The 19,269-nt window shown below is 60.0% G+C and overlaps 3 protein-coding genes across 10 annotated transcripts in view; 1 reads left to right on the top strand and 2 right to left on the bottom strand.

The window, feature by feature from the left end:
* Positions 1-5: 5 nt before the first annotated feature.
* On the top strand, positions 6-4,049 carry TRAPPC2L (trafficking protein particle complex subunit 2L). Of its 2 annotated transcripts, none has more exons than XM_045890574.3 (5): positions 6-129; positions 1,503-1,675; positions 2,642-2,729; positions 2,869-2,948; positions 3,840-4,049. In XM_045890574.3, exons 1-5 carry the CDS (start codon positions 97-99, stop codon positions 3,883-3,885), a joined length of 420 nt encoding a protein of 139 aa, XP_045746530.1. In that variant the 5' UTR covers positions 6-96; the 3' UTR covers positions 3,886-4,049. The 2 variants fall into 2 exon arrangements, with proteins under 2 accessions (XP_045746530.1, XP_064437048.1); XM_064580978.1 differs by having other exon boundaries at positions 29-129; positions 1,526-1,675.
* Positions 4,050-4,547: 498 nt separating this feature from the next.
* On the bottom strand, positions 4,548-10,300 carry PABPN1L (PABPN1 like, cytoplasmic). The gene is given in 7 exon segments (XM_045892090.2): positions 4,548-4,575; positions 7,722-7,864; positions 8,353-8,440; positions 8,579-8,685; positions 9,186-9,281; positions 9,614-9,718; positions 10,046-10,300. Coding segments are annotated over 7 exon segments (822 nt in total).
* Positions 10,301-12,475: 2,175 nt separating this feature from the next.
* CBFA2T3 (CBFA2/RUNX1 partner transcriptional co-repressor 3) overlaps positions 12,476-19,269 on the bottom strand; it is a 94,645-nt gene continuing 87,851 nt past the window's right edge. For all 7 annotated transcript variants that reach the window (XM_064581555.1, XM_064581556.1, XM_045890569.3 and 4 more), the window contains one exon: positions 12,476-18,925. In XM_064581555.1, the coding sequence (XP_064437625.1) occupies positions 18,626-18,925 (300 nt within the window). In that variant the 3' untranslated portion in view covers positions 12,476-18,625. The remainder of the gene's footprint in view (positions 18,926-19,269) is intronic.

The raw sequence follows: 19,269 nt of genomic DNA, 5'->3' as shown, positions 1-19,269 counted from the left end.
GCGCGCGGGCGGCGTTTCCCGCCGGCGGCGGGGCGGGGCCGAGGCGGCCGCGTGACTGGCGGCGGGGTCACGTGACGGGGCGCGCGGGCCTCCAAGATGGCGGTGTGCGTGGCGGTGATCGCCAAGGAGGTGAGCGCGCGGGCGGGACGGCGGGCTGCGGAGCCCTGCCCGGGCCGCCGCCCCGCTGCCGCCTCCCTGCCTGCCCCGAGGGCTCCGCAAGCACGGGCTCCGCCGCGCCGGGCTGGGGGCGCCGCGGGGAGGCTCCGCCCGCGCCCGCGTCTGCAGCGGCGGGAGGGTCGGCCCCGGCGCCCCGCTTGCGTCCCCCGTCCGTCCGCCGGCCCGGCGGCTCTCGCTCGCGAGCCCGCTGTCCCCTGGTGTTCGTCCCGCTGCGCTGCGCTCTCCCGCCCGGCCGCCTCGCCGCCCACTCCGCGGCCCGCGGTCCCTCCACGCAGCAGCCCGGGCTGGTTCCAAAACCTCACGAGAGCGCGTCACGCCCCGGCCCCAGGGCTCCGCAGGGGCTTCTCAGGGCCTCGCGGTGACGTCAGAACAACTTGGTCGCCTCCTCCCCTTCTCCCCTAGCCAGCCTCTCCCACCCCGCCAACCCGGAGCTCCTCTGACAGGCTCTGCTTGCTCGCCTCCGGGCCTTTGCACCTGGAAACCCACCGCCGCCCTCTCACGCTGGCCACCATAGATTTCGTCTCCTCCAGAAGGCTGTGTCTGAATCCTAAGACCGAGCGCGGTTTCTTACTGCACAAAGCGTTGATTCCCTGTGTCTTCTATAAGACCGGGCTTATGAGGTGGTTCTTATGGAAGTTCTTCAAGGGATGCCTCCTGTCGTAGCGCATGACACGTTATTTATTTGTCGGGTTTGTGGACTGTCCTTCACCAGAGATCAGCCCCATTAGCACAGGGACAGCATCATGTTTATTCTATCTGCAGCACCAGGCACGGGACAGAATCAGTGCATTGTGGCATGTGGGGGCCCTCTTAAGACCTTTTAACCCCTCGGGTTAGGATGGTAGGAATTAGCCATGCAGAGATGAAGGGTGGTTTGAGCTGAGCCTGGACAGGGTTTAGTGGGAGGGCACGTCAGTGCTTCTGCCAACGTGAAGAGAGTGCAGTAGGTACGCATGGGGAAACAGCTAGTATTTATGGGCTGGGAGGAGAGCACGTGCTAGGACTGGGCCCTGCACAGAAGCTGAGTGACTTTTCCGGCTGTCTGGGTTGTTGTCAGGCTGTGCTCAGACCCACTGTTTCTGCCCCCTTAGTGATGCTCCGTGCAGAAGGGAGGTAAACCTCAAGATTGACTGGGTTCCCCAAAGACACTGCCTACAGCCCTTTGGAGGAGTAAACAATGGGTTTTAGAGAATGAGAGTGTGCGTCCCTGTGCCTAATTGGCTCTTGGCCAGTCCTCCGTTCTGAGTGCTCTGGGGCCTCATCCTCGAGGCCTGTGTGCCCAGGGTGGTTTCTCAGCATTTCAGTTCCGGCATCCTTTCTTGCAGAATTATCCTCTTTACATCCGCAGCATCCCCACCGAGAATGAGCTGAAGTTCCACTACATGGTGCATACATCCCTGGACGTGGTGGACGAGAAGATCTCTGCCATGGGGAAGGCCTTGGTGGACCAGAGGGAGCTCTACCTGGGCCTGCTGTACCCCACAGAGGACTACAAGGTGTATCCTTCACACCTGGTGGGGGGCCTGCCAGCTGGTGGTCTCTCTCCACAGGGTTTCACGTTTGGAGATCCCGCCTCCCGTTTCAAAGTGTACTGTAGGATCAGGTGACCTTGAAAGACCCAGTGTCGCTTGGAAAGAAAGTGAGAGCTTTCAACCAAAGGGAATTAGGGCAGCTTGAGGCTAATTGAGATGTCACACCGTTTTTTACTTGGGAGGATAATGTGGGAAAAGCTGGGCATGAATTCCCTGGAGAAGTGTGGCAGTCTGCATCTGTCCCTCGTCTGGTTTGCAGAAGAACCAGGAACCTTCCTCCTTCATGCCTGTGAGGACAGCTTTCCAGGCTCTGTCTGCTGGGCCACCACCTCTGAGCAAGGACAGTTCTCCTTCCATCACCAGGCCCAGCCCCGTAGGCCCCCGTCATAACTTGACCAGTCCCTTGGGACAAATGGCATGAAACCCATGGAGTGCAAAGCTAGCCCCACAAGTAGTAATGTAGCTTGCCTTCCATGACATCTGCCCGGGAGCCACTGTTCTACCAGATAAAGTGGCCTTTCGTGGCATGGGTGCTTTAGGCAGGGTCTGCCTGATTCTTGGGCCTCCAGTTTTGCAGTTAGCACTGCTGGGCCAGGAAGTGATTGAGAATGAAGTTGAGGTGCCCCAGGGTCTGGGCAGGTGGGCCCCAAAGCTTAAGTCCGAACAAGGCTTAGCTGCCTCCTGTAAATGCCAAAAGCTGCCCCAAGGAAGTGTGTGGTCCACCTAGTATGCCCGTGGGGTCCTCCCGGTATTGTGGGAGGTACCTGGGGTCCCTTCCGTGATGCAAGCTTGTCCTGTTTCTCCAAAGTGGCTTTGGAGCCAGGGGCTGTGCACAGATGGCCCTCGGCTCACACACCCTCCATGGTGGTGCCGTGCCTTGTGGTGTCCTAGAGTCCCTGAGTTAAATGCATGTTCCCTAACCAGCTGTGCAGGTACGGCTACGTGACCAACTCCAAGGTGAAGTTTGTCATGGTGGTGGATTCCTCCAACACAGCGCTTCGGGACAACGAGATCCGCAGTGTAAGTACCGGGGTGTTTGCAGGCTGTGCCTGGGCCAGTGCGTTTTCTCTTTTTCGCTTTGTTTTCAGATGCTCAGAAGTCAGAAATTTGGCAGCAGCCGTGTGTACCCGTGAACTGACACCATTGGTTCTTGTCTCAGATGTTCCGGAAGCTGCACAATTCCTACACGGATGTGATGTGCAATCCCTTCTACAACCCCGGGGACCACATTCAGTCCAGGTGAGCTGACTGCTGTGCAGACCCTTCCTTGCTGAGAGCCGTTGTTCTCAACGTGCGGGAGGGAAGGTCTGTCTCAGCGAGGGGCATCGTTCCTCTAAGGAGTGAGTGATTCTGAAGCAGCAGAACCCTGTTTTCACAATAAACTCTTACGTGGATATCCAACATATAAAACAGACGGGAGAGGATTGGGGGGCAGGGCAGGGCATAGACCTTGCCCTCTCGGTTTCCCAGGTATGCCCACTTAGTCCGAGAGCCCCCACAGAACCCAGTAAGGGCCCAGGCATGTGGCAGGACCTTAGTGAGAAAACGTCTTCCTGTTCCTGCCCCGTTTGTCTTGGTCATTGAACTTGAATAGTTAGGAAATTGGATTGTAGGTTTCTTCCACGTAGTCCTGCAATAGACACAGACGTGACATTGGGACATCACAACGATTGTATAAAGAAGCGTTTGCATGCACACATTCCACATCTGCTCTTGGGAATTCCCTACATGCCTACACGTGGTTCCCAAGGGGCTCCTTGTAGGCAGCAGGTGAGAGGATCCTGACCCGAGCCAGGCCCTTCCCATGGTGCCTTCCCTCAGCCATGATGCTGTGTCTCAGTTCATCCTGGGCCCCAGGTGAGAGAAACAGGTGCTGGTACGGAGAATCCTATGTGCAGGACAGGGACGGCCCCTGCCCCTCCACCCCTCCCTGGAGATCCAGCTCCGGCGGGACTATGGGAACCGCATAGGGCGTGAGGGGGCATGAGACTTAGCTTCCCGCTGCCGGGGTGGCAGGACACTGGCCTCGCGGCTGAGTGTACCTGACTGGGGAGGGACTGTCCCGGTCCCGGGTCATGGGTGGTGCTGCAGAGCCCCAGCCGCTCCTCTGATGGCTGTCTCTGTCCGCAGGGCCTTCGACAGCATGGTGACGTCCATGATGATCCAGGTGTGCTGAGCGAGGTCCTGCTGCCGTGCTGGAGGAGAGGCCCTGTGGGCATAACTGTACTGCTCAGAGGGAGATTCATGATCATTTGCCTATTCCCCAGCGCCACAGACGGGCTGCCTGGGTGCAAGGTCTCAGGCACGGTGCGTGCAGACTAAAGGTCCTCTGAGAATGGATTTGGCGTTTTCCTTGTGTCAGCAGAGAGTTTAACTGAAGAGTGTGGCGCGGGCCTCTCCAGGATGGCGCACTGCTCGGGGACCAGACAGAACAGGGAGGCACGAAGGGACAGGGAGGGGAGGTGGGAGAGCCCACGGAGCTTCGGGCCCTAAAGATGCTGCAGCTGCAGGGGGAGCAGAGGGAGGTGCAGAGGGACTTGTGGGTGGGTCTGTGCTCCAGAGGCTGACCTGGCCAGAGCCAGATCTAGAGGGCCCTCCTTCCCCCCTCCCCATACAGCCCACACACCTCCCCCTGCACTGCAGGAGGGGCCTTCATGTCTCCAGTCTTGCGCCTGGCCTCAGGAGCACCCCTTACAGCGCCAGGGAGCTTTGACTCGGCTCGTAGGTTGCCTCTGGCTTGCCGAGGATGGAGTGAGCAGTCCCAGAGGCCTCTTCCTCGGGGTGCACCTGGCAGTTCCTCACGGCCCGAGGGCCAGGCTGGGTTAGAGGAGTCCCCGCTCACTTGCTGCCCCCGCAGGCCCCCGAGCTGGCGGGGGGAGGGGGTCACATTTGGGATGGAGCTGGCGGGATTGGATTTCTGCACTCTGCCTCCCCGGAGGCCTGCTTGGCCAAGTCCATGTGACAGTGCCTTCTGGGATCAGCTGGCCCAGGCTCTAGTACCCTTTATCATTTGTTTGGCACACTGGCTTTGAGTCTCGGCCCCAAGACAGCTGCGAATCCCTCCCTCCCCTTTCCAGCGTGCCAGAGAAGGCCTCTGACAGGAGGAGGGCAGCTTCGGGGCCCCTGGGCAACAGGGAAGGCTGCTGGCGCCAGGATGAGACTTGCACACCTCTGCACTGCCTTCCCTTCCCCTCTGAGGAACACGGGAGTCGTGTTCAAAATCAGAGAAGTAGAGGGAGAACTCAGTCAGGACTGGGTACTAAACACAAGTCCCAGCACACCACCTCCCGCGGCAGGTGGAACACCTAGGGTGGGACTGAGAGGCACCGACCACCGGGCGCTGGTTCAGATGCCACCCACACACCTCTGGTTGAGCTTTGGTGGTAATTGCTCCTGCCTGAGTGGTGGCTGTGGGGGGGCCTGCAAGTTGCCAGCTTGCTGCTTTGCAACAAAGGCCCAGTGTTACTGGCTACAGTTGACTAGACTCTCCGTAGCACACAAGGGTAGGTAGTTATGGCATGAAAGTGGATGGTGTTGGGATAGACTTGCAGGAAAGATACTTTGAAGGGGGATTCAGCTAGCAGATGGAGTACCCTTCCCTCATCTTTTCCCTTCTGGATCTTGGATGTGATGGCTGGAGCTAAGGCAGCCCTCTTGAAAGTATGAGGAAAAGCTTTATCTCCTAAGGATGGGGAGCAGAAAGCTAGAAGGAAGATGGGTTTTGCTGACATAGGCCAGGACTTTTTATAGTCAGCATTTTGTAGAGGAAAATAAAATAAACTGCTGTCTTGTTGAAGCTGCTGCTATTTGGGTTTTTCTGTAGGTGCAGACAGACCAGCCCTTAAACGTGCTTTACACTCGGGAGTTTTCACACACATCGTTAGGTAGCATCCCCGTTTTACGCCTGAGAAAAGCAGGGATCAGAAGTAATGTGCTGGCCCACGTGCTGCCAATGGAACTGTCCTGTGAGGGTTTCCCATCATCCTTTAGCAGTTCTGTACCTTGAGGCCAGCCTCCTCGTGGGCCTCCTGCCCGCCTGGACTCCATCCTAGAGCTGAGCCCCGTTGGGTGCCGCTCCCAGTCAGCTCCTAGCTGTTGTTCGGGTGACTGCTCCCTGTCCTTCCTTCTGCCCCCGACCAGACAGGGGGCCTGTATGTCTCGGCCTTCTCCAGGCACGGCCACGTAAGGCCACTCAGCAGCTCACCGCTTGGAGCCCTCGCCACCCAGGTGGCCGCCAAGTCGGGAGCGTCCTCCATCCTCCGTCTGTCTTGGTCGGCTTGGGCCCAAAATCCAGGGGTGAGGAGGGATTCCTAGGCCCGCTCTCTCTTCAGAGCAGCCACACAGAAGGGGTTAGGAAACTCTTCTGAAAGTGAACCAGCTTGGGGGGGAGGGGGCGGGTGGAGACTGCCAGCGTGCATGGTGAGCGCCTCAAGACGGAGGCAAATCTCCCCTCACCGCGGAGGGCGAGCAGCCCCTGGGTGCCGAGCAGGCAGGATCCGGTGTCACCCGCGCGGTGCCACATAAGCTTCAGCCCAGGGAACTGTGTCCAGGTGGCGAGCCTCGTCTGCGCCCTCCTGACTGCCCCTGGTCCAGGCCACGCCCGGCTCTGCCCTGACAGCCCCTCCTTCCTACCTTCTCACAGGATGGGCATGTGTGAGTGAGTGAGCGGGCAGGAGAGAACAAAGAAATGTCCTCCCAGTTCCGGAGGCCAGAGTCAGGAATCAAGGGGTCAGTAGGGCCAGTTCCTCCGGGAGGTTCTGAGGGAGGATCTGGTCCGTGCCTGTCCAGCTTCTGATGGCCGCCAGCAGTTCCTTGGCTTACAGACACAACACTACAATCTCTGCCTCTTTCTTCGCATCCTCTCTGTGGGTCTGTGTCTCATTGGATTTAGGGCCCACCCAGATGATCCAGGATGATCCTGACCTTTTCTCAAATAAGGTCACGTTCGCAGGTTCTGGAAATTAGGGTGTGGACATTTTTTAGGGGGGCATCGTTTGCCCCACTCAAGGGCAGACTTGACCCCAGATCACGGGGAGTGAGAAGCTGGCCTAAGAGGACGCCAGAGACAAATGCGGGTGGAGAGCCAAGGGGTGGCGGTCCCCCCACCCCACCTTTGGACTCCCTGTGGATTGCAGCCCTAGCAGCTCTGTTCCTGGCATAAAGAATTGGTAGGTAGGCTAACAAGCCGAGTGGCTTTGGAACAGCCCAGCGAGGGTTCCTCGGCAGCTACTTAGGTCCAGAGCAAAGGGAGTTTTCCCTCCCCAGCCCTGCAGTGCGAAGGAGCACATACTGCAATTCAGGGAGGAAGTGGGGCGTGTCTGCGGCAGAGCGGCCGCAGTCGGAGTGCCCAGCGTGGGGAACTTCTGACAAGGGCCAGGCCTGGGCCAGGAGCCCAAGGTGCGTGCCCTCCCACAGTGCCTCACACTGTGTCCCTCACTGTGGGGGGCAGCACAGACCCGGAGGCCTGCTGTCACGTGCTTTTAAAAACTACTGAAATTTAATTTATGCTTTACCATTAAGACACATTTCTACTTTTCCTTAAAAAGACTTGGAGAGCCCCAAGCTGCCTCAGCGCTAGCTGCCTGAAGCTTTGCTCAGTAGCCTTCCAAAGCCCCGAGTGGCACAGGACCCACCTGCACCCCCGTGGTGTCCGGTTTCATGCAAGACTTATGGCTCCGACTGGGGGCGCTGCGCAGTTTTTCCCGCCGAGAGCACAGCTGTTTACTCCTGACCCTCCCCGGCCCCACTCTCAAAATCCCATTCTCCCTTCAGTTCGGCGAATACTACAGAGAGAACCTTCCACGGCCCCGGCGTAGAGAAAAGGGGGCGTGAGCGCAGGCCCCGCCCGGGCCCCGCCCACCAGTTCCGCCCCCGCTGTCTGAAGCAGGCCCCGCCCCCGCCTCGGGGTTCCCCCGCCCCCGGGTTCACCCCGGCCCCGCCCACCGGTTCCGCCCCCGCGGACTGAAGCAGGCCCCGCCCCCACCCGGGTTCCGCCCACCGGGCCCCGCCCACCGGTTCCGCCCTCGTGGTCTGAAGCGGGCCCCGCCCCGGAGACTGCTGTGGGGGAAGGGTCCTCCTCTGGCGCCTTAATGTCCTTCCAAGCCCCCGCGGTCCGTGGAGCTGATCCCTGGCAAGTTGGTCCTTTTGGGCAGCACCTGGGCCGAAGGCTGGGTCCCTCTGAGACACTTGTTCTCCTCCCCGCCTCCCCAGCGCAGCCTTAATGGAGCGCAGGGCAGAGCCCAGGGCTAAAGCTGCCTCCAGGAAGCCTTCTTGGGTTTCTCCGCTGGAGGCTCACAGGCAGGTGTGAAGCGGTTACACCCCGCAGCTCCTGGCGTGGAGCTCTGGGGCATCAGACCCTAACTTGTTCCCAGCCTCCTCAAAATTCCCACTCAGACCTGAACTGTCCAGCCACAGACATGGTCAGGTGATGTGCCCCTGTGGACCCAGCATCCCCTAAGTGTCCAGCTGGGGAAGAGAGCCGCGCCATGCAGTGGCGACCCGCTGGGCCCTGAGGCAGCCACCCCTCCACCCGCGGATGTGCCCAGAGACACTGGGGGAGTGGAGAAGGGTCGTGGCCTCTCCCTATGCCTGCGTTTCCTGGTCCCCCAGGGATTCATGGGTTAACGTGGTTTAGGGAACACACCTTGAGGACTCGGCCTCGGAAGATGCTCTCATCCAGCTCCACTGCAGCCTGGGCTGAGCTCTTGGCGGCAAACTCCATGTAGGCATAGCTGGGGTAGGCGGGCAGGGTGGGGGAGGGCCACCCCGGGATGCCTGGGCTCCACAGTACCCCAGGGCGCCTGGCCCCTCTGGAGCCGCCCTCCCTGAGCCCCCCACCCCCCGCTCCCTGTTGCCTGGCTGGCACTGACCCCTTGGGGTGTTCGGAGAACTTGTCGCACGGGACGGTGACCTGGTGGCCCTCCCCGCAGGGGTTGAAGTAGGATTCCAGATGCTCCGCTGTGCCCCCGCAGTCCACCTGCCACAGGTACGCCCCTGGTGGTGGGGGGCCTCCCGCAGAGGCCTCGCTCTCCCGGGGGCTCCCACAGCATGTTTTCTCGGTAGAGAGGTTGATTAGACCCCGGGGTGGAGTTAGTAGCCGTTGCCTTGGTCCCCCACCCCTGCTGGGGGTGGACTGCAGACAGAGACGTCCACCCTCCATGTGTGAGATGACCCCCTAAGTTCATCTGGCCTGTCCAGGCAACAGGTGGCTTTTTACAGTGGGATTTGTGGCCAGGGTGATTGGCCAACGGGAGATTCCCGTGGCAATGCTGAATCCCAGCATTTCCCGTCGGGAAACCAGAATGCCTGAGGACACAGGGCCCATGCTCCCTCCTGGGGCGGCGCACCCCCCAGCCAGGTCCTGTCCTCTGGCTTCTCCCCTCCTGAGCCTTTGTCCCTTTCTTTAATCCTCAAAGCCAGGAGGAGATGGCCTACCTTGGGTGCCCACTGCCCCATCTTGCCCCCTCCCGGACTCACATTGCCCACATAGACGGATCTGTGGTCCGACTCCACCTTCTCCACGGGGCTCCCGGGGCAGGGGCAACCTACCGAGAGGGGGGCCCCAGGACGGGTCTCACCGCAGGTTGGGGGGCTCCCGGCAGCTGCTAAGGGCAGGCACCTCACAACAGTAAGTTGTGGCTTATTCCTCACTCCTTGGGGAAGAGGGTCACCCCCAGGGACTGTTCTGGAAGGGCTTACTGCACACCTGCCCCGGCCAGGCCCGACGCATGGAGACCCCAGACTCTCCCTGTGGGCCGGCCCTGTGCCTGCAGCAGCTGCAGCCCACCCAGATGTACCGACAGGGAAGGGGGGCTCGGAGCCGTGTGCCCAAGGACTCGTGGCCCACCCACCAGGGAAGGGGTTGGCCTGGCCTGCTGGCTCCTACCTGCCCCGGGGCTCAGTACGGCGCCTGCGCTCTCCTCCTCCGCGGCTTGGCCCTGCGCCCCTGGCGTCTCCGGCCCTTGGGCCTGCTCCATGGCCCACAGCTTCAGTTTGATGGCCTCCAGCTTCTGCCAGCATGACCCCAGGTGGAGCCCAGAGGCAAGATGGCCCCTAGGCTCCTCTCGAGGGAGGGCAGAGGGGAACAGGCATGAGCCTGTCTGTCCTCAGGGTCACTGGCTCCAGGGGGACATGCTGGAGGGAGCAGGAAGGCCGTGTGGACTTGGGCCCTGCCATCCTCCCCAGCCTTGCAGGGTTGGGCATACCCACAACCCTCTTCCATGCCAGGGACAGTGGCCTGGAAAAGGGTCAGGGCTGCAGCCATTGGTCCCCCTGAACCCATGCACAAGTTTCTGAGGTCCCTGGCTGGCCTCCGCTGGGCTCCACGTGGGTGTTACCTAGTCAGGCACCCGGTACTTAGCCAGGTCCTCCCCCTCCAAGAGAGACAGGAGGAAGCCTGCATCTTCATCTTTCTGGTCTTCCTCTGCTTTCCCTGGCTCCTCTTACTTCCTGTCCCCAACCCCTGGCCCCAGAGGGGGCTTCTCGGCCCTGCTCCAGGCCCCCCAGCCCAGGGCCTCAGGGTCTGGGGAAACGCTTTGCAGCCAGGCCTCGGTAGGGGGTGGGAAGAGAGTGTGGCTGAGGAACGGCCACATGCCACATCGGTGGATGGGGGGATGGGGGAAAGGCAGCCTCCCTTGCTCACCTTCACAGCAGCACCTGCCCTCCCCCAGGGTTTTAAGCTCCTCCCCAGGCCAGGTGCTCCCTCGAGAGTCCGCGGGGCTGACTTCCAGCCCCAGCTTCTGGGCCCTGCACCTTCTTCCTCTCGCAGGACCCTTGAGGTGCAGAGAGGACTGGTGCGGAGGCAGGGCCGGGCAGGGTCTTCTCCTGCATGAGCTCCACCATGCTCACCACGACACCTGCTCAGGGTCACACCTCCAGTGGCAGGCCACGGGGAGGATGACATGGGCAGAAGTGAATTCCCCAAGGGTGCACAAGCGGGAAGGATGGCACGTGGGATGAGGGCAGCCCTCCTGGAGGAGACGGCGTTGGGGCTGCCCTAGAGGGACTGGTCAGGCAGGCTGGGGCAAGGACGGTGTGGGTGGAGGGACCAGTGTGAGCAAAGGCCTGGCGGGGTGAGGGCAGGCATGTGCCACAGGAGGTCAGAGGCCCGTGGTCTGGGCAGGGTAGGGCCCCGTCCCTGCTCTTGACACCCCCGTCCATTGCCCGTGGACACTCCTCTCCCCCTCCCTCGTTCTGGACCAGGGCAGGTGGGAGCCGGAGTCCTGCCCTGACTACAGGTCACAAACGTACAATCAGGTGCAGATCTGTGATGGACACTTGTAAAGTCTCTGGCTTCCAGGCCAGCCTGGGCCCCTCACTTCTCGCCCCTGGAGGGCAGCTGTGGGCCTGTGTCCCCATGTGCCCTGGCCTCCATCTGTCTTCACTGAAGCGGCTGTTCTGGCTGGCCTCAGTCTGGCTCAGCCTCGGGGGAGCTCCTGCTCCGTGTTTACGGGGGCCCCCTCTGGGCATGTCTGCCCACCCCGGCCCAGAGCCCCCCACTCCAGGCCGTAGCTGGTAGGTCCACACTGGGCCCGTTGGGGTCTCTTCCCTGGGGACTTGGGAAGGGGGGAGCTGCGTCTTACACGGAGCCGGCCTGTGGGAGCACCTGCCGAGGCTGCTCTACCCTTGGGCCCAGGCCCTCTTCCCAGGTCTCCAGGCTCTGCTCTCTCACCACCCGGTGGAATCTCTTGGCCCCTAGCGGCTGCCTGGCCTCCTCAAGCACCTCGCTCCTTGCCGGCCACACCCCCTCGCTCCCGAGTCCACACAGGCACATGCACTGCACCGCTGTTTCCAGGAAGCCTCCCTTATTGCTCCTCCTTCCGCCAGGACTCCCCCTCGGTCTCCCCTGGCAAGTCATGGTGCCTCAAGGGCAGCATGCATGTCTGCACTGAGCACAGGGCCTCGGCCCCAGGCTGTCTACGTGAGGATGAAGTACAGCCATCTCTCCTGTAACACGAGGCCGTCAGGTCCCCTGCCTCCTGGGGGTCGGAGGCCCCATGGAGGGCCTCTGGCCTGGGCCCTTCCCTCCACTTCCACGTGGGAGGCAGAACACCATGGTGGCTGTGTCCAAGCCAAGAGCCAGCTGGACTCAGGCCGGGCCCCCCCCTCCGCCGCCAGCCTCCGTCTGAGTTCAGATCTCTGCAATGGAAAAACGCTGTCAGCCTGCTCTCTGCCGGGACTGCTGACACACCAAGCCCAGCTGGGGCTCCTGCCAGCCGCCTGGCGTGGGGACAGACTTGCCCCCATGCTGGCCTTTCCAATGACGCCTTTCAAATACATCATGTTCCAAGCCGGAGCCCAAGTATTAATAACACCCCTTCCTCCCAGGGACTGCCAGCACACCACGAATGCCAAGTTCTGGGCATCCGAATCTGGCTAGGACCTGCCCTGGGAGCCAGGACACCCTGGTTGCGACACCCTGGCTCCTTGGGGTCAAGGTGTCCCTTTCCTCACTGTCCTCTTTTAGGGTCTTGTGGAACATGCCCGGCACAGCCACAAACCATGGGTGTCAGCTGGGGCCCAAGGTCGTCCAGATCACCTTGAGGACCCAGCTTTTGAAAGTTCACCCATGTGGCAAGAGCACAGGAGGCTGTGGGTGAACTGCGCCAGGGGGTCCATTCCCATTCACACCCCAACTTACGTCACCTGTTTGTTCACCACCCCCACGGGGCAGGGCCTTGTCTCTTGCTTGGCACCGAGAAAGCGCCCCCCCCATCAGACACGGCTTCCCCGCGGTCACCGGAACCAAGGAGAGGCACAGCCCCGTGATGGCAAACGTTGGCTTTATTACACGACACAGATAACGGACGTGACCTGAATCATGACGTCTTACAGCACCCAGGTCAAACAAAGCACATCAGGGGACACACAACGGGGACGGCATGCCATGGGTTCCACAGCGCTGAGGAAAGCCCGTCACAGGAAAATGAAACAACACTCGCTCCAACTCCTTTTGAGGAGTTTAAAAAAAAAAAAAAAAAAGGAGAAGAGGAAAAATCCATCCAATCCCCATGAGCCTGTTCCCAGGGCCTGACACCCTGGAGGCCAGCCTGGCTGGGCCCCCTCGTCCCTGTGGACAGCAAGGGTGTCCACTGCCTCTGTTCTAATATTTAAAAAACAGGCTCCAGTTTGAGTCCCGACGTATCACAAGGGGTCTTTGGGGTGGCACTCCAGCAGCCAGCTGAATTGAAACAAAAGGAATAGAAAGCATGCAAAATTGAGTTTTCCAGAACTGTGGGGGACCAGATAGGTGCTGTCGCAGATGCTGGGCTCCCCAGGCCTTATGTACCCCCAATCTAGCTCCTTGTGTTCTGTTTTCTCCTCCAATCCTGCTAGCAGGACCATCGTCTGGGGAACTTGCGCCCAGTCCCATTTTGGAAAATATCCCGTGTGGCATGGGAGCCTGGAGCTAGGAAGTGCGGGGCCTCTAGTGTCCCAGAGATCTGCGCCCCTCTCCCCCCGCCCACGCCATCAACCAAATTCAGCTTGGGCAGGGTCTGTTCCTATAGCTCTCCAGAGCCCTAAAGGGCTAATTTCCAGAGTCTGGTAGCCCAGGATGGAGGATGGGAGTGGGAAGGAGGCAGAGCGAGCCATGCATACCCGGGGAGAAGAGCTCCAGAAGCACTGGCATCTTTCTGCCCCTCCCCCTCCTTTCCTGAGGACACCTCCTCCGGGCAGTGACCCTTGGAGACAAGGACAGGACACCCACAATGTTGGGGTCTTGCCAGGGAATGTGCTCACCCTGACTGGTGGCTCTGGTCACAGGGCCCCTGAGCAGGTGTGTGGGCCATCTCCCAATGAGTGCTCCTGGCCCATGGCCACCACACTTGCCAGGCTGGCCCAGACTGGCCAAAGCTGTTGCTAGGACATTGGTCCAGTCTACTTACAATGCCTGCAGCAGAGCTTTATCTGTCCCTGGAGCAGGCCTGGACCAATGGTTGAGGCACTGGGGAAGCTTGCTGAGCCGACAGGCAGATTCCTTTAGGGCAGTCGAGGTCATGGGAAGATCCAAATTGCCCTTGTTGCTTTGGAATACTGGGGGACTTGGTGATGCTACTCTGGGTTCAGAGGATGGAAGTGGACAGGGTGGATGGACTGAGGCATGGCTGTGTGGGTTAGATTGGAGAAGAGATGGACAGATATGTGACTGGTATGTATTGGGGTGGATGGTGAATAGAGAGGTGATTAAGTGAAAGTTTGAATGGGGGAGGGTGGAATCAAGTGGCAGCTGGGATAGAGTAATAGATGGACAGATGAATGGGTGGGTGTTTGGCTGAATGGGTGAGTTGGTGGGTGGGTGGATGGATGGATAGGTGGATGGAGGGATGGGTGGGTGGATAGGTGGATGGGTGGGTGGATAGGTGGATGGATGGATACATGGATGGGTGGGTGGATGGGTGGATGGATGGATAGACAGATGGACGGGTGGGTGGACGGGTGGATGGACAGGTGGGTGAATGGATGGGTGGGTGGTTGGATGGACAGATGGATGGGTGGATGGATGGGTGGGTGGATGGATAGATGGAAGGTGGGTGGATGGATGGATGGGTGGATGGGTGGATGGATGGATGGACGGAAGGATGGGTGGATGGATGGATGGATGGATGGACAGAAGGACGGGTGGATGGATGGGTAGATGGATGGGGTGGGTGGGTGGATAGGTGGATGGTTGGATGGATGGATGGATGGGTGGATGGGTGGATGGGTGGATGGATGGATGGATGGATGGATGGATGGATGGATGGATGGATGGATGGATGGGTAGATGGGTGGATGGGTAGATGGGTGGATGGGTGGATGGATGGATAGGTGGATGGATGGATGGGTGGGTGGGTGGATGGATGGATGGCCAGACAGATGACTGATTGGTCAGAAGGGTGAGCTGATGAAATAAAAGAATCAAGAAACAATTGTAGGTTGGCTGGGGGGATGGGCAGAGTAATGGCCAGCCATGCTTCCTAGAGTAGGCTGGAACAGGCAGGATGGGTGGATAACAATGAAGGGACTTTGGTGTCATTTTGAGGATATATTTGGGAAAATTGGCAAAAGAGAAAGTTAGGGCCTGTCCTGATCTCTTTCCACCATGTCATTGAGATGAAACTAAAACCAGTACCTCCCAGCCCCTCTCCTGTCCATCTCCCCTGCTGCTGAAGCTCTAGAGGCCTCTAGTGAGTGGCTCCACCTGTGGATCCCATGGGGGAAGCCCCTTGCCTGGGCATCTGGCTCCTCTTGTCCTGGCCCTGACCCTTCTGGACCCCCAAGGCTGTATCCATCTGTCCTCTTTGCTCCTGGTAACACCTGAGGCTTCCCTTTGGTCCTGGTGAGCTGTGGGGATGGGGACCCTCTATTCCGATGGGGTCTGGGGTGCGCCAACCTGTTCACACGTGGAGGAGGCAGCACTGGTCCTTGTTCGGACACCCGTCAGATACCACCTGGGGACAGTGACATGTCCTAATGGAAAGGCCAGCCTGGGTCCAGGGCAGGATGGGAAACAGGGGAGGCAGAGGAGGAGGTGGGAAAGGTCGAGGGGTCACACACTGGGGAGTGAGAGGGCCTAGGGGTGCCAGCATCCATCTCGTTGGCCCCGCACCCCCCATCTGTGCACCATATGTGGCCTGGCTCTGGACGAGGGAGCTCTGGCTGCCACCTGACCTGCCAGTCTCGCTCTGCCTTCCTGCGGCAGCTTGGGGCTCAGAACAGGAGAGGAGCCCTTTTAGTTTGATTTAGGGGGAGGGAGGCTCCATGAGCATCTGCATCTCACTGGGTCACCTGTGTGGTGGTGGCCGGTGGGAAGGAGACCCTTGCACGCTGCCCTCTGGCCAGTGGTTCATAAGCTCAGGAGGGCACGATAGTCTCTGAGCAGAGGGCAGGAGGCTAGATCCCCTTCTGTAGATCCCCTCTTTACACAGGACAGGTGCACACTCTAGCCCATCTCCTACAACAGAAACTCTGCCACAGCCCCTCCCCAAAGCTATCGATCCTGTGTTTGGTTCTCCTGTGAGGTCTTTGGCCGAATGGGGCCTGAGCACAGTGACGGACAGGAACACCAGCCCCCAAAACATGGACCGAGCCCCAGGGCCCCTCTCAGGCTTCCCTGGGTGGAAGGAGCTGCTGGGTGCTGGCGGACACAGCACTTACCAGGGTATCTCCCTGCTGCTGGCTCTGGGCCTCAGCTTCCTCACTGCAGGCCCCCTACCCCACCCGGCTGCCATGCCCTGATCCTGCCATGCTCTCAGCCTGCAGGGGCTCCATCCATCAGCCTGGGGTCAGCTCTTCATGCCGGGCTACTGCAGCCCCCTGGAGGCTGGCTTTTTGATATACGGGACATGGATGTAGGAACCACACCGGGAAGATGGCCTTTTAGAGCTGGCTCGAGGGTGACCTGTTCCCAACAGCTAGGGTGGGAGGGTCTGCCCCATCTCGGACCCTTGGCCTCTGGTGTGGCAGGGGCACCCCCAGCCAGCCGACATGCTACACTCCCTGGTGCACCTGCTCGTCCCCAGAGGGAGGCCTTGTGAGGGGCAGGGAGACAGGCTGGCAGAGCAGACCAGCTGGTCCCAAGTGAGGGCTCCTGCAGGCCTTGCCTCAGAGCAGCGGCCTCACTCTAGTCCCGACATCAGGGACATGGGTCATCGGGGCCTTAGACCTGCTCACCCAGACCCCCAGTGTACTTGGGCCAGACGCTCTCTGGACACAACCTTGGGGAACAGAGTCCAAAAACACCTGCTTCCAAGGTGCACATCCAAAACTACTGTTTTCATAGGTTCGGCGCTTGCCAGAGAGAAAGACAGAAGCCTGGACACACGACAGGTGGGATTCCAGAGTCTCATCGAGAGCCCAAATCCCGAACTGGTCCTTGCTTTTCTGAAACCCACGAAAGCGAACCTTTGACAGGTGCACGGACCCGTGGCTTGAGGCTGGGGACATTTCTGGAGGATAAGATGGGTCTATCTCGACTTCCAGAATGCAGGTTCCACCGTCAGGCAGGATTTGGGATGGCACCTGATCTGCGGCCCCTGGATGGAACCCTTCCTCCCAGGACCGAATGATGAATTCCTACAGCTCTGGAAAAAATCACAGCAATCACACAAACACACTGCTCCCCACAGGACCACAGTTCCAATTTCTTTGAAAATCTACTTCCTAAGCTTTATATACTTCCGCGGTTTCGCTCTGGTTTTATTTGGCAAACATCCCTTCTTTATTATCACCATCATGAACATCATTATTTGGACCTCTGCAAGGACTATATACATTCACATTAGCGTATACTCTTGATTTCTTGCCTCTCGGCGGGGCCCCCAGGAGCCCCGGTTTCAGTAGCTGGTCACTCCCCATATTGCACTGCAGTCCTGGGACTCTCTCACCGCGATGCCAGGAAATGCCAGGCCATGGGCCGCGTCCACCGTGGGTCCTGCCACGGAGTACACGCGAGGGCTTCCTTACTCCTTCATTTCCTCCTTGAGATGGTTGGGGCAGCTGAGTGGGGTGAGGGGACAGGGCTGGGGGCCCCGAGAGACCGTGCCCCCAAGGAGCAGCTAGACAGAAACGTGGGGCTCTCTTCAGCTGACCGAATCTCCAGTAGGTCTGGTGAGGGCGTTCTTTTTGTAGCTTTCCTTCTATTTCTGCAACTGTGTGCAGAGAGGAGAGTGCGGACAGCAGACTCCGGGGCTGGGGTGGCGGCGGGCAGCCTCGTGGGGTGCGAGGAGAGGTAGAGGAGGAGAGATGGAGAAGCAGCAGTTCCAGGGCCCGGATGCTGTCTCCTCAAGCTTTGAGACGCAGTCAAGAATCAACCCAAAAGATTGTCACAGTTTGGCTTCAGAGTTACTCTCTCCTGGGAAGGACACGTTAGCGCGTTCTCGCGTGGAAAACATGCAATGTGATGAGAATTCACGGAGGGCGTGAGGACAGATGGGGGTGGCCCCCGCACGCGCGGACACATGTGGACATGCATTCACGTGGGTGGGGAGCCCTCTGTCGTGGCAGAGAAACCCAGGGGGCCTCTTGTTGAGTGAAACCCTCCAAACCCCAATGTCCCCACAACCCGAAACACGGAATCAAAGCAAGAGAACAGGACGACACCTGAACAAATCCAAAAGTGGAGTAAAACCGTGGATAGGATACTTTGGCAGTGACAAAACCATTTTGGATTTTGACTTCTTGTGTTTGCTTTTTGGATTTCCTTTGGAGCAGAGGTGTGTCCGGCGTCCTTGGCTGGCTAGCTGGTAAGGTAGTTTACCGGTATGCTTCCTTTCCTTTTTTTTTTTTTTTTTTTTAAAAACTTTTTGGATTTCTACTTAAAGCCGAAGAGTTTGACATTAAAGGAAAAAAAAACTCCGAAAAATGTTTCTCGAGTTGGAAATTGAAATCGTTCTTACCGTCTTCACCGCGTCGGCCACGTGCCCCTGGGGTGGATTCTGGGCCACGGCGGCTCAGACCTCCAGCTGTAAGATGTCAATTTTCTGTTTCCCGTTTTAAGCAGGAAGCGGACAAAACCCCCGTTTCCTTTATCCACTTCTGAGTAGGTCTGTTCCACAAAACCCCCCAAAATTCTTCACTGAAAATAGAAGCCACCCAACAGATTTCTTCGTTAAAGAGAAAGCGTACGAGGGTGATAACGACAGGAAAGCGGGGGCGCGCGAGCGGGAGGGGGACAGGCGGCGGGCGAGCCGGTCACGCTCCGGCTGGGCCACTCTGCCGGCTAAAGCTCGGTGGGGGTCTCTGAGGACGCTCGGAGCGGTCGTGGCGTGAGACCGCCAGGTAGCTGAGGAAGTTGCGTTGATGCAGTTTTTGTTGGTTCTCTTTTCTTTTGGAGAGAAGCGGTAGCAGCAGCGGCTCCCAGGGCCGGGGGCAGCGGCCGGCGGGCTGGGGGGCCGGGCGGGCCGGAGGGCGCGGCATCCGTGGGCCGGGGTGGGGGGTCAGCGGGGCGCGGCGTCCAGGGGCCCGGGCGGGCCGGGCGAGCCGGGCCGGGAGGGCCCCGCGGAGCTGGCCTCGCTGGGGCTGGCGGCCCCGGCGGGCAGGCAGGGGCCCAGGCCGGCCGCGGCGTCGGGCTGCGCGGGCCCCGGGTCGGCCACGGCGGCCACGGGGCCCTGCAGGCTGTGGCCGCACACGTGGTGGTGCTTCTCCCAGTCCCGGTGCTGGCAGAAGGAGCCGCAGTATCGGGCCGCGTTGCAGCCGCTGCACGTCTCGCTGGCCTTGCGCCCACAGTTCCAGCAGCTCTGGGTGGGGGGGACAGGGTCAGCGGGCGGCCGCAGGGCGGACACTGGGCCCCGAACCCCAGGTGCCCAGCCCGGCCGCAGACTGGGGCAGCACACGCTGCCAACACCCCCACTCGGGCGGGCCGGGGCGGCCCTCAGTGTCCACGGGCCCCTGGCTGGGCCATTGTGGGGGTTGGGCGCGCACCGCCGAGGCACACAACTCCAGCCTGCCCCAGTCAGGCTCACGCAGCATTTACAGGACCGCGGGGTCCTCAGGAGGGAAGGCAGCCACGGCCTGTCCCCTCTTCCAGGAAGCCCTCCTGGTTTACCTGGGCTCAACCCCAGAATGTGCACCCTGGCTGGGT

The sequence above is a fragment of the Mirounga angustirostris genome, unplaced genomic scaffold (assembly GCF_029215605.1).
Source record: "Mirounga angustirostris isolate CCGP_5_RB_7025 unplaced genomic scaffold, mMirAng1.0.hap1 SCAF_16, whole genome shotgun sequence".
NCBI classification, from domain to species: domain Eukaryota; kingdom Metazoa; phylum Chordata; class Mammalia; order Carnivora; family Phocidae; genus Mirounga; species Mirounga angustirostris.
The sequence above is the reverse complement of the archived record's forward strand: the minus strand, read 5'-3'. Positions and strand labels throughout refer to the sequence as shown.